The sequence below is a fragment of the Dermacentor silvarum genome, chromosome 2 (assembly GCF_013339745.2).
Source record: "Dermacentor silvarum isolate Dsil-2018 chromosome 2, BIME_Dsil_1.4, whole genome shotgun sequence".
NCBI classification, from domain to species: Eukaryota; Metazoa; Arthropoda; class Arachnida; order Ixodida; family Ixodidae; genus Dermacentor; species Dermacentor silvarum.
In genome coordinates, this window is record NC_051155.1 from 231429768 (window position 1) to 231442721 (window position 12954).

A 12954-nucleotide genomic window follows, 5' to 3' on the forward strand; every position below is an offset into this window, starting at 1 on the left:
AATAACCCAGCTCAACGATAAGAATTATGCTACCTGCCACAGGCTATCTTAAAAAAAATCCGTAAAGCTTAATTTTGAACACCCGGTATATCGGTGGAGAAAAAGAAAGAAACGAAAAGAAAAATAGAAGAATGCCACCCAACAGACACATTCTATACGAAGCTGTTATCCGGAGGACATCAACTACTACAGAAATAAAGAGCTGTTAGCACATTCAGGCGCGGAGACAGTGTCTCTCTCACGCTGAAGTGCCTCAGTTCGGAGACAAAAGGGTGGGGAGAAAACACAGGAAGTAAGGAAGCACGGGGAAACGAGTAGGGAACAGAGCGGAGAGGCGAGGGAAAGGTGGGGGGTGGATGAAAGGCACGCGCGGTTTGGCGTAGCGGCAGCGGCGGCGCTCCGATCGCAAACCCGCGCGTGAGAGCGCGCGCGCGCGCCGTCGAGTCCTCAGTTTGGGGCACCGCCCCCCTCTCCCGAAGCGGGATAAAAAGGCACCCGACGGTCCCGATACCAGTAGCGGAGTGCACCGGCTGCCCCCAAGCGGAGCGCGGAGACGTCGGCCCCGCGCGCGCGCGCCCGCCAGACAGACCCGTCAACATGTGAGAGCCACGGCGGGTGTCCCACCCCCCCACCTCACGCCCGGTGTCTCTGCGTGTGCAGTGAGTGAGTGTGCGTGCGTGCTCTCGAACTCGATAGTTCGACGCTAGAAGAGGAGACAGGTCGCCCCGGCGGAGGACGTATCTACGTGTCTGTCGCGACTTTTTGAGACCGGCGAGAAGATCCCGCGTTGTCACTGTGCCCGCGCATTCTCTGTACTTTTCCCGCTTATTTCGGTTAGCTCTCCCGCGGACAAGCGCTGCTTCGATATCGACTTTTCCCGTCTTCTGCGTCCGCTTAGTTTTCTTCCGTTTCCCTGCCAGCTGAATCGAGCCGCTGCGATACTGTGCCAGGGGCGAAGAGAAGAAGAAAATCCGCTGCTTGGCTCCGTTCCCGTTTGGCCGGTCTAGTTGGACAGCTTTGGTGACGGACGCTGTTTCTCTGAAGCCAGTGTGAGACTTCGAGGGTGACTGTGCACTATTTACTGACGCCTCAAAGGTCAGGCGTAGGTATCGTGTTGAAAGACGAGAGAGAAGGAAGGACTCGGTCCAACATGCCAGGGATGAGACTTCAAGCGACGCTGACGGTCTTGCTTGTGCTGCTGGTCCCTTCCGGTACGTGCGAGCCGTTTTCGTTTGCGTTTGGTCCTGTTACTTTTGTTGGAAACCCAAGGAAACAGGGCGGTCGAACTGTCAGGTTTGCCTGACGGATCCACCCGCTTGTTCGAGAAATTCTATCGCAGAAAAAAAGAAGTGACGTAACGAAACAGAAAGTGTTAGATTCCGTATTAAATGATCAGAGGCTGCGGGGATAAGGTATCAAGTTTGCGAATTAACAAGAAGTGTCACTTGACACTTGACTGACGTACAGGCCAGACGGGCGGAGGGGTGGCGCTGTTGGTGAAACGATGGAAGTACGACAGAAGGAACAGGACTTGACGGTGGGCGTTTTGACTTTACCGCGTCCTGACCTCTCTCAGACGTTTATCGCGCACGAAACCTGCAGAAACGGATAGCTAGAGAGCGATGCAGTCAAAAATATGTGTCGTAGAAAAGAACTAGAGAAATTGTAGAAATCGGGGACGCAAGTTTTTCCGCCAGACCAAAAATGAAGCTGGTACAACGTGCAGTGGACCAAGAAGTATACAGAGCGCTGTCGCGGCCAGAAGTAAACTGATATAGTTCAGGCTACGTTCAACTGACTCAGAACATAGTCTGGCTTAAACACTGGCTCAGATTACGTTCTAGTTTCTAAACTTCTGCTTCGACTGGAAATAGAGTTTCTCTCTCTATTTTTTCTAATCTTCTCGAGTCGCGGAAACATTTGTGGTCAATATTTTCCTGCATTATCAATGCTTACTTACCATATTTCGCATTGTAGCCTCTGAAGATACCTGTCAGTTTGCGTTAACCAAGCATAATTGCCAAATCAATGACTGCCGTTCGACGTACCCGAGACGCAGTATCAGGAGTACGCTAGAATGTTTAGTTCCTCTCGTAGGAGAAGGGAAGGGACTTTCTATCTTGCGATGAATTAAGACAGTGACTTTAGAATTCTCCAGTGTACTACAACCTCGATGACGGGAACGCCAAGGGGCGTGCTTGTGGACACAGAACAAGGAACATTCGTACTTAATTGCATACGGACGTGGACGGTGTAGAGATTTCTCATCATATGAAATAAATTATATGACTGTGATTATTGAATAAGCAAACATTAACCTAACATTTGCGCAAGGCTCAAAGGTTTCTCTTTAATTTGGCATTAGACTATTGGTTCTTTAACAACAGTAGCATCTTATCGTTGATAGAAAACATTTGCTGTGTACGCTGCTTTTTAAAAACACGTGGACACAGATCGAGTAAACCGTTAGACAACAGCTAGAGTGGTATGAATGAAGCGTGTTGTTTTATAGTGCAACGCGAAAGTATTGCAGATCTTTGGTGATTGTTTGGAACGGTAATTTTTTTGTGCTATCAAAGGTTTCGAAGGCAATTGGCAGTAAAGAATTCGCGATCCCTTATAGGAACCCCAAAATCGAGGAACGCAATATATTAGACATACGTACGTTTATAAATTAAAAATAATTTCCTTATCATTTCAAAAATGAAACATGCTTTTCACGGAAACTGAATTGACATGTTGCGTTTACTCCCTTTAAACGCTATCTCCGTTGCTGTTTCAACATGGGTTCATAGACATTTCCCTTGCATAGTGATAAAAATTAAAAAAAAAAACAATGAATAATGTTTCACTCTGCTGATTTTTAAATAATTTTTGAAGGTACTTGAACTCCAGGGAAGAAGGAACATGAATAGAATGGTCACTTCATTTAGACTTCTTCTTTTAAATGCCACAAACTGTATTGAGACCAATTGAACGCTCACCTAAGCAGATAATTTTTACTCTCTACGGGCACTTAGATACGGAGAATAAGAGCAATAGCTTTTTCTTATAACAAATCATTACGAAACCCTACAATTTTTTTAGACGGATCATAATCTAGTATCCTCCTACGGACGTTCACCTTTATTGCACTACGCCTTGACTGAATGTTGCATTTATAGACACTCGTTATGTTGACAAAGTTCTTGTTCATGAACTCTCTATGGGGCATTCATGTGCGCTATCTATGATTATCGATACTTCTTATTACCCTAAAATTGCGTCACGTTCCTACAGTGTTATCTGATATGGTGGATGTGCAAGTCTCCTTTAAAGTATACGGTTTCGGGCGATGTGTCGCAACATTAAATATAATCTTAAAATAACCTAGTCGGCATGCTGACGTTGAGACATGTTTCGGAGAACATAAAACGACATTCGTCAGCATCAAGTTAAGGTGAGCAGGATAACAAGTTTTAACGCCTTTTGTAAATGGTTTCAGAACGGCGCGCAGTCGGAGAAAAAAAATGTTTGCACCATAAAAGACCGCAGATCGTAATTATCTGTCGAAAAAAAGTCCGAAAAAAAAAAGAGAATGCCATTCTGAGCTTTTAAATGTTGCGAAAGTGGTGTCAGTGCAAAAAGAAGGAAACTTGAAACGCGCGTTGCGCCACACATTCGTTCCACCGGTACTAAAAGTTCTGGCGTCGTAAAACACACTCCTGTTGGAAGCTTCGAAACTATAGGCGTGCAGTGATGCCCAAGAAGAGAAGAAAGAAACAAAAGTTTGAAATAGTGTCCCATTTATTTTCATTTAGAGATTAGGAAGAGAAACGAAAGAAATGCTTCTTACGAGTCAGTTTCTACTTCATCGTTCAGGCTACATTAAGCAGTCACAGATCACTGTTTTCACCTCGGGTTTTGGTGGGGCCCGTGAGACCGCAGCAGACTGCACAACGTGAAATATAAGCGGACTCTAGACTTTCATTTAGCGTCATAACGATGCTGTATGCATTTTTTGTCGGTAACGCTACAAGTGAGTGTTCGCGCGTGCTTGAAGAAGAAATAAAGGAACAAAGCAACCCATAAACTACAGTGAAGTAATTGAAAGAAAGCAAGGTTGCTTCTAATTCTGCGAAGTTCCATAACGTAGCAATGGACCCGCAAAACATCTCACTAACGCTGCTAGGTCGTTGCCTTAAGAATCTCCTACAGTAATTTGAAGCCATTGGAATGAACCTGTAGTATAACTTTGAAAGAACGTATTTGGCGTGCAACTGTTAAGAGAGGTTTTGGAGAACGTAGTCATAAAACGAATGTGGGACGCCCGTGACAATCAATCTATCGCGCGAAATTGCAAAACGCAATAGCTCCAGCCTCTAATCTTTCAACGCGCTCGTGCACATTTTCCCCTTCCACGCACTCCAATGTGGCTTGCACGTGCAGACACAGAGCAGAAGACGTAAGCTACGCTTACATTAACCCGATGCAGCCGGGTCAAGTCGGCTTGCCGGGCCATAATCCGGTCGTGGGGTTCGTGTTAACGCTAGCCGCTCACGCCATGCGAGCGTCGGGGTGAGTTCCATTAACCCGCCTGCAAGTGTGTGTGTGTGTGTGTGTGAGTGCGTATAAAAGGAGGGGAGGGGGGGGGGAGGGGAGGGATTGACTATAGCCAACCCGCTTCTCAAGATGCATGTAAATTGCAGTCCGGGCTGAGTCGCCTCAACTTCTGACGTGTAAATGAAGCTGTACTGACGTGATCTATACCACACAAGATGGCGAATCATTCTTGCGCATGTAAGAGCGTGAAAGAATGTCCTGGAGCTGATTTGGAAAGTCCCTATTTCACAAAATCGTATTTAACGATTGAAGGAACAGGGGGGGGGGGGGGGGGGAGGTGGCAGATATATATATATATATATATATATATATATATATATATATATATATATATAGTCAATCAGGAGTTTACGCTGAACCTGGTGAAAATATCATGAAATAAATGCTGACACGTTTAACAACAACAAAAATACTATTATTTTACTGACTTTTCGGCCGGTGGTCCGGCCTTGATCGGAGTGCCGGACCACCAGTCGAAACGTCAGTAAAATAATAGTATTTTTGTTGTTGTTCGGCGTGTGAGCATTTCTTTCATTATATATATATATATATATATATATATATATATATATATATATATATTATGAAAGAAACGAAGGAATATATATATATATATATATATATATATATATATATATATATATATATATATATATATATACAGATAAATAGAGAGAGAGAGCGTAGATCTATAAGGAAAGGCAGGAAGGCTTGCAGAAGACGATTCCGCTTGTCCAGCTTGTATTGGAGAAGGCAGATGGAGGGCTAGTTGGTCGGTTTGCTGTAGGAAGCAGGCACTTGTAACTGAAGGTATGAATTTTTCCGACATTGTCTCCGCCAGAGTTGCCGTGCAGCAAGTTAAAATGAAGAAGCAAAAAAAAAAAAAAGGCATCATAGTAAAGTTGTAGCACGCACATACAGTGCAGCAGCCAGCATGTTCACAGTTCAGTCAGGTGAACCCGCTGTGTTGAAAAATAGGTATACGTAATAATAATAATAATAAAACGATTGAGAAATACGCTTGCACGCGCCACACGCGGAATAAAGACTGGTGAAGCCGAGGACAGGCCCGCGACAAACCATCTCCAACTTAAGAGAGAACGGCCGTGAAAGCCGAACCGCCAGTAAGCCAGCTTTCATATCTATAAGGTCCGAAAGGGCTCGCAGAGAACCCCCGCTTTGACGTGCGGGCTGGCCCAACTAGTTGTCACTTTGGGAGCCAGGAAGTCTTGGACGTCCTGCATAATTAACGGCTTTCCGCTCCCTGTCGCCGGAGAGAGCCAGGCGCATGGGCCTCCACCCGATTCCATTGAGTTATTATTACGGCTTCAAGCTGTCGACGCGAAATTAGCGGAGCTCCACAGTGCTTCCTGGTTCATCGCGAGTCCAGCAACACACACTGTCACGGAAGGCGAGCAGGATCGAAGCAGACTGACATTGTTTGCCCTTTGTTTCTGTTGTATCCATTGCAGAACTGGCACAACAGCCGATTTATTTATTTCATTTAAAGGTGGAGTGTAAGACTAATCGAAATATCATGCAAAAATTACCATTTTACAAGAAATTACGTATTACTCGAAAACTTTAGACTATAGAAACACAGTTAGATTATAGTCTAGACACATTTAGACTATAGAAAGCTATAGAACACAGTAGGTAGAAAAGGAACACACACCACACGCACTGTGGTGTGTGTTCCTTTTTTTACGTCCTGTGGGCTTGGTATTTGGTACGTCCTTGGTACGTACTTGGTATTTTTTTTTTGTAGTGCACTGTTGTCCTTAGCATAGTGGCCCTTTGCATGCACTGAACGCCATAGCATCATCAAGCGTGCGCTTAAATTTGCCGGCATTCTGATGGCGCCGAATTCAGTCTCAACAAGAGTGCGTCAGCCACGATAGGCAAAGGAATTGTAACCTTTGACGGAGCGGCAAGGCGCGTGACACACAGATACGCTACAGCAGACAATAAAAAAATACAAAGAGAGTAATATAAATAGAAACCCTTTAAAGCAAACCGGACATCAAATGAATCTTTCTCGAATGCTGAATACACCCATTAGGGCAGCGTGCGCCTCACTTCGGTCGGGCGCTAGCTTTAATAGCCAAGCAATGCCGAGCTATAATATCACGCGGCTAGAGAACTCATCTTCTGTGCTCAAGTACATATACATCGAGCCTTTATACATTCGCCGATGGAACTAGCTTACATACTTTGTATCTGTAGAGGAACCTTCGAAAGTTTCATTTTAAAATTCGCTGTGTCGCTCAGTATGAATTCTCTTAGATGGTGTTCTGCCCATTCAAACTGTCTATTCCAACAGTATAATTTTTAGTTATCTTTCCTGCCCCTAAAACGATGCCGCGCCCTTTTCCACAGCATTGCACATGACACTGCACATGAGGTGGAGGTCGGTTCAAAGTGCACTTCCCTCTCAGGCCTAATTTCTTACGCTATACATGAAAGGGGTCTAGCGTTACTGGGTGCGGGTGCAAAAAAGCTGCATTCAGAAACGGAAGAACGATGTTCACACATTCGTGCGTCCTTACAACAGAGGATACATACAGTATACAGGGTGCTTTCTACGAATACATTAAGTAATACTTGGAAATAGCCGTTTTCAAATAAAACTTGGAAGACGCTTAAGCTTCGCCGTTAAGAATGAAATGCGATATCATTCAAAGATCCCTGACTGCTTCTCACGCTTCCCAGCAACTGCAGCTTATGTAACCGTAATGTTTACCGGAACACGCTGGCGGCGAACGCTATGCATGAAGGCGATGCTTTCTTGTTCTTTTTTTTTCCCGCGCGCGGCGGGCGGGCGCCACCACTGCCGCGGATGCGTGGAGAGGAGCGCCATCTGGGTGGTGTTGCAAGGAACCGAGTGGCGCCCACCGCTCTGTGATTGGTAGAAACGCGGCCTCTTGCGTAGGCCGATCCCGGAAGTAGTGCGCAGCCGCACCAAAAACACACAGACCTCAAACGGCTGCTGGAAAAGGGGTTTGTGTTTGAGTTTCCGCGTAACAGAGTTATGTTTTCTGGTATATTCAAATTATTTCCTAGTATATTCAAATTACAATCCGATGCATGTGGTTTGTGTGTAAGTCGTCCTTTACGAATTTTTTGACGCATTTTACTTTGAGAAATTCAATTAGACCAGTAACGCCTGTGCACCACGCGGAGGGCCTGCATCGGAGATGCGTGGTTCGGGATGACTTTTCTCATACGGACAACGCCGCCGATGCCTACACTGGATTTTCTGCGACACGTGGCCCCTAACGCTATCGTATTAAATAGGCGGTTCCTTCGGAGACGTGCCGTCAGTGGTGGTGACCACGAGGTGACAGATGATACGTTGTATTTAGTCGCTAATTAACAAATTATAATAATTATGTTTGAAGATCTTTAGTTTCAGCGGGCTCATCGTAATTGAAGCGAGCTCTCCGTACAAGCCATATCAACCCCCCTTTTGGATATGAATAGATTCGATTACTCGCGGAACTGTGGCACAACGAATTTCGGCTATCAGAGCGCGCGAAACCGTAAATGGGAGGCTGCAGTGAGCGCGAAGCGGCACCCCTCGAGGCGATATTCTGCTTACGTCACCCAGCAGCAGGCAGTCAGCGGGCTACGACAGTGAGGAGCACGGAGCCGTAGCACGCACGTGTTACGGATGGCGGAAATTTTGAATAGCCGAAAATTTCGGATAGCTGAAATTTGTCGTGCCACAGTTACGCGGGTCTGCTGGTAGAGAGAGCTCGCTTCATTTTCCCATATTACGATGAGCCCGCTGAAATTAAAAGTTCGAAACTTAATATCTTTTTGTTTATTAGCGAATAATTACCACGTGTCACCCGTCACATCGTGGTCCGCACCGCTGACGGCATGTCTCTGAACAGAACATCCTTTTATTTCCGAACGGCTACATTTAAATGTTACTAATATCTTCGTAGAAACACCCTGTATAGGGTTCTCTCTTGCCACGCGTTCACATACAGGAACGCTAACACGAACATGCGGGCGTACGTACGCGTGCGCACACACGCAAATCAAACTTAATTTATTATTTTTATTTTTACGTCCTGTTTTCGTTGCTCACATTGCTCTATGTTCATTCGACAGTTAAATGACTCCGAAGAACCGACAACTGGAGTTTACAATATTTACAATATGATCAAATCAATCAGTTATAAAATAACACACACACGCAAACTCAGATACATATGCGCACGCACACACATTCATACGCTAGCCTACAAACGTGTTGTAAGGACGCGAGGACGAGCAGAGAAGCGAGGAATACATTGCCGAATAAATTACGTGCAGCTTGATTGTTCTTTCCGGTACCAGACGCCCACTCTTCCTTCAAATATCGCAGCCCTGACGAAATCCTGGCATCCGACAATCCCCACTCCCATTATTTCGTGGTTTGTATGCTCTTTTTCGTTCCCGCTTATGTTCCCTTCTGACTTGTCTTAGAAGCCTTAAAAGCTGCGTCGGCTGCAAGATGCGTGGTCGCAGCTTCCGCAAGTAGCAGAAAGAAGAAATTGACGTTTCCTTCGCTGCAGCAGCGAGCTCTGGACGAGAGAATATGCGCTGGAGGCAGTTGGTTATAAAGCTGAGCTCCGTATAAGGGTGTTGAAGAGGCGAGAGAAAGAAAAGAAAGCTTTTAAATTGCAAATCTTATGTTAATGCCAAAAGCTGCCCTCTTTCTTTTGTCAGCAAAGACAGGCTCTACGTATTTATATTTTTCTTTTTTTTTCTCTCTTTCGTCCTCTCGCTCAGTCTATTCTATCCACGTTCTTGGTCTAGGCTTGTCTTTGTGCGGATTTCTGTCTGCGGCACCGTAATAAGAGTTGGTCGCCGCGGCTTCTGTATCTCTACATGTCTCGTCACGCGCGAAAGATGGAGGCAAGGGAAAGTTAGTCCGCTACGTGGGGAAGGCGGGATGGTCGAGAGATGGTTTAAGTGCGGCATAGCTGAATGGGCGAACGGAGGCGAACAGGAACTGTGGGAAGAAGAGAATGGAGGGGGGAGGAGGACGGGCCAGACGGGCGGAGGGGTGGCGTTGTTGGTGAAACGAGGAAGTACGACAGAAGGAACAGGACTTGACGGTGGGCGTTTTGCCTTTACCGCGTCCCGACCTCTCCGAGACGTTTGCGGCGCGCGAAACCTGCGGCAACGAAGAGCGAGTGAAGCGACGCAGTGAAAAATACCGCTCGTAGAGGGAGTTAAAGAACTGTAGGAATAGTAGCAATCGGGTAGGCAAGCTTTCCGCCCGACCAAAAGTGAAGCTGGTACAAAATAAACACGATAGCAAATGCATAAATGCGCAGTTGGGAGGGACGATCGTAAGCGGAAGACACATTCAGAAAATGAGGGCGGAAGGGAGCTGACTGCAGGAAAGCGCCAGGAATGAGGAAGGGAGGGGAAGGCGGGCGTGCGAGGTTGGCGTCTAATTTGCATGCGGCGTTATGTATGCGCCTGGAAATATCATCCCTTGCTATAGCTGTCCCAACATTCCTTTTCACGCCGCCTCGAGCCAGAAGGGAACCCTAATATATTTTGATAGAGCTCCTCTGCCGTCAGGCGCCGCATGGAAAAGCGTTTTGTGTTACCAGGCTCTCTCGCTTGGATGCGCGCGACTGTGGAAGCGGGAAGACGTCGACGACGGCAACAGACAGCGCCGCCCTGAGCGTAGTAGAAGGTCTTTAAAAAAATTTAAAGAATTGGCGGGTTCGTTCGCTGCTGCATTGGCCGTCCCAAGACGCGCGCTGTCTGTCACGGCGTCTCTCGTCGCCGCTGGCACTGTGGAATTGCACGTACTGCGCACGGTGCCGTTGTTCCGCAGTTCTGATGTCGTTGCTGTTACTCCTGATTCATTCGTATTTTAAAGTGTGGCTACGCAATGCGGTGGAATGTCATCTTTCTCTTTGCTGAGCTATTTTGCTGCTTCTCTCTTGCGAGCGCGAGAGCTCGCGTGAATTTGTTGAACTGCATCTTTTCTGTTTACCGCTTGCAAGGAAACGATAAGCGCCAGTTTTCTGGCGCCAGTGACTGCGTGAGGCGTTAGCTTGCATGCGATGTTTCTCATTCAATTTACTTTCTTCTGTCGGTCAAGCATATACATTTGCGGAGGCAGGTGAAGTGAAGGCAGCGCAGCACGAAATTTTAAAGAGACGCTTTCGTTGCTTACCCGCCCGTGCTTGGAGTAGCTCCTAGGAATCGCTGCTGCTCAATAGTATCAGTTGCTTAATGGGTTGGTATGTAGGTGGATATATATGTTGATATATGGTGCAAAAATGTTGCCTTGCACCATCGGCTGGTATCGGACATAGTGCAAAGCGGCACAGGATATAACGGAAACCAAGGTGGTTCGAGGCTCAAAGCTAGGAGCGTAAACGCGGACGTGACATGCAACGGAACCACGTCGTGATCGTTATGCCGTCGTCGTAATTTCATCCCCTTCATCGTCTTCAACGCCACGCGTCTTCATTACGTTGCGATAATTTCTTCGTTATGATCGTTCTGCCGTCTTAACTATGTCATCGTCGCTGCATTGTCATTTCGTCGCCATCGTTCAATTTTCATTCCATCGTCATCATTATATCGTCATCATTCTGTCGTCGTCATGACGTCGAAATGGTGCAGTTATTGTCATTCCGACATCGTGAATAAATCATCGCCATATCATTGTCAAGACTCTGCAACCATAATCATTCCATCGTTATTTAATCGTCATCATGCCGTGGTCGCAATGCAGTGTTGTAATCGCGTTGTCGTCATACAGTCGTCGGTATGCATTTATGGTCTAAACCTCGTCATGATGCCGCCGGTGTCGTTCCATCGTTTTCATTCCAACTTAGTCATCGGCTCCACAGGAGCTCCATTTTCGGCAGCACGCACTAAAGGGTCATTTGTGGCGAAGTCTGCGTCGTTTTCGTGACAATGAACTGAACTGTCGACGGCGAGCTGCGGCTTGTGCTGCTCTCTCTGCACAGCGATGCTGTACTATGGTGGGAATTATGTATTTCCAATTATGAATATTAAGATGTGATGGTGTAATTGGTTATTTGAACTATTAAAGAATGAGAAATATATATGATCCGGTGGTTTTCATTTATTTAGTGACCACAGGGACCACGGCCTTATGGCCGCTACGGTACACCGCCATAGGGTGTACGGCAAAGGTTGGCACGTTCTTCATAAACACGTCACCAACGCCGAGCGCGTTTGGTGCGAACGCGGGCAAAACGTCGCCGCCATCGACAACAGTTGTGCGCAGTTCTTTGTGCGACCGCACACAACCGCTGTCAAAACGCTGGCTACGTAACGGAACGGTTAAACGCCGTTGTCGACACTGTTAGGGGAGAGGTGGGCGAGAGCCCAGAGAGAGTCGGCGTCACAGGTGGCAGAGGCCCGCAGGGCTGCGCGCATGCGCCGCAGTGGGAGAGCGGACACGCACACACAAAGTCTAGAAGCCTCGATGCCCTCCTCGCCCACCGCTCCCCTTCCACTGGGAAGTCGCGATTGCTCTCCGCCGTGCGCTCGCTCCCCGTGAAAGCGCGCGTCCCTCGCCCTCGCGCGCTTTCACTCGCACATACAGCATACGGCCAATGAGAGTATTTTTCTATTGCCGGACGCGACCATCGAAGAGTGCGCCCTTAACAGCTTCGCTGTAAAAAATTCATGGCTGGCTGAATAACTGTTTAGCATTACGCACACTTCCTACCGTCGACCGAAGACATTTTCCCTTCACATTACGATTAGCGGTAAGAAACCTGCAAATAGAGCGCAATGTTGTTCATGTAACAGGCAGTACTTAACGCTTATACAACTATTTCTAAATACAGAATGAACGCGTAAATGTTTTTCTTGTAAATTCTTCCTCTGAGCTCTCTGCTTGCCAATTTGAAATTATTTACACATAAACTGCGTCGAAACGCAGTCATCAGGATGAACAACTTCCATGAAGCAATGCATGACATGTCCATACGGTATCGTAAGAAAGCAAGAGAAATCGGACCGAGTAGAGAAAAAAGGGGAAAAAAAAGAGAGCAGTGTAGAGATTTGTGCTCTTTAAGAGCACTCTAGAGTTCCCAAATTAATTCCCAAATCCACGCAGCTGGCGCTTCCTGAAACCCGCGCAGTCACTTTGAAATGTAAATCCCTTAGGATTTGTTGCCCGACAACTAACCTTCCAGAGGGGAGGCTTCCGCGTACTTAAACTTCTTCTTTGTTCTCTTCTGTTTTAAAGGGCCCCTCACCAGGCCACATAGCAAATTTTTGTTACATGCTGGAAGCTGTTACGTGCCTTCTAAGGAGTGTTGTGCCGCAACCGTTTTTCACTTT

At 46.6% G+C, this 12954-nt stretch overlaps 1 protein-coding gene across 1 annotated transcript in view; it reads left to right on the top strand.

The window, feature by feature from the left end:
- Positions 1 to 531: 531 nt before the first annotated feature.
- Positions 532 to 12954, top strand: part of LOC119442865 (lachesin-like) — a 157559-nt gene continuing 145136 nt past the window's right edge. The window contains exon 1 of the mRNA XM_037707909.2: positions 532 to 1211. Within this exon, the coding sequence (XP_037563837.1) occupies positions 1151 to 1211 (61 nt within the window). The 5' untranslated portion in view covers positions 532 to 1150. The remainder of the gene's footprint in view (positions 1212 to 12954) is intronic.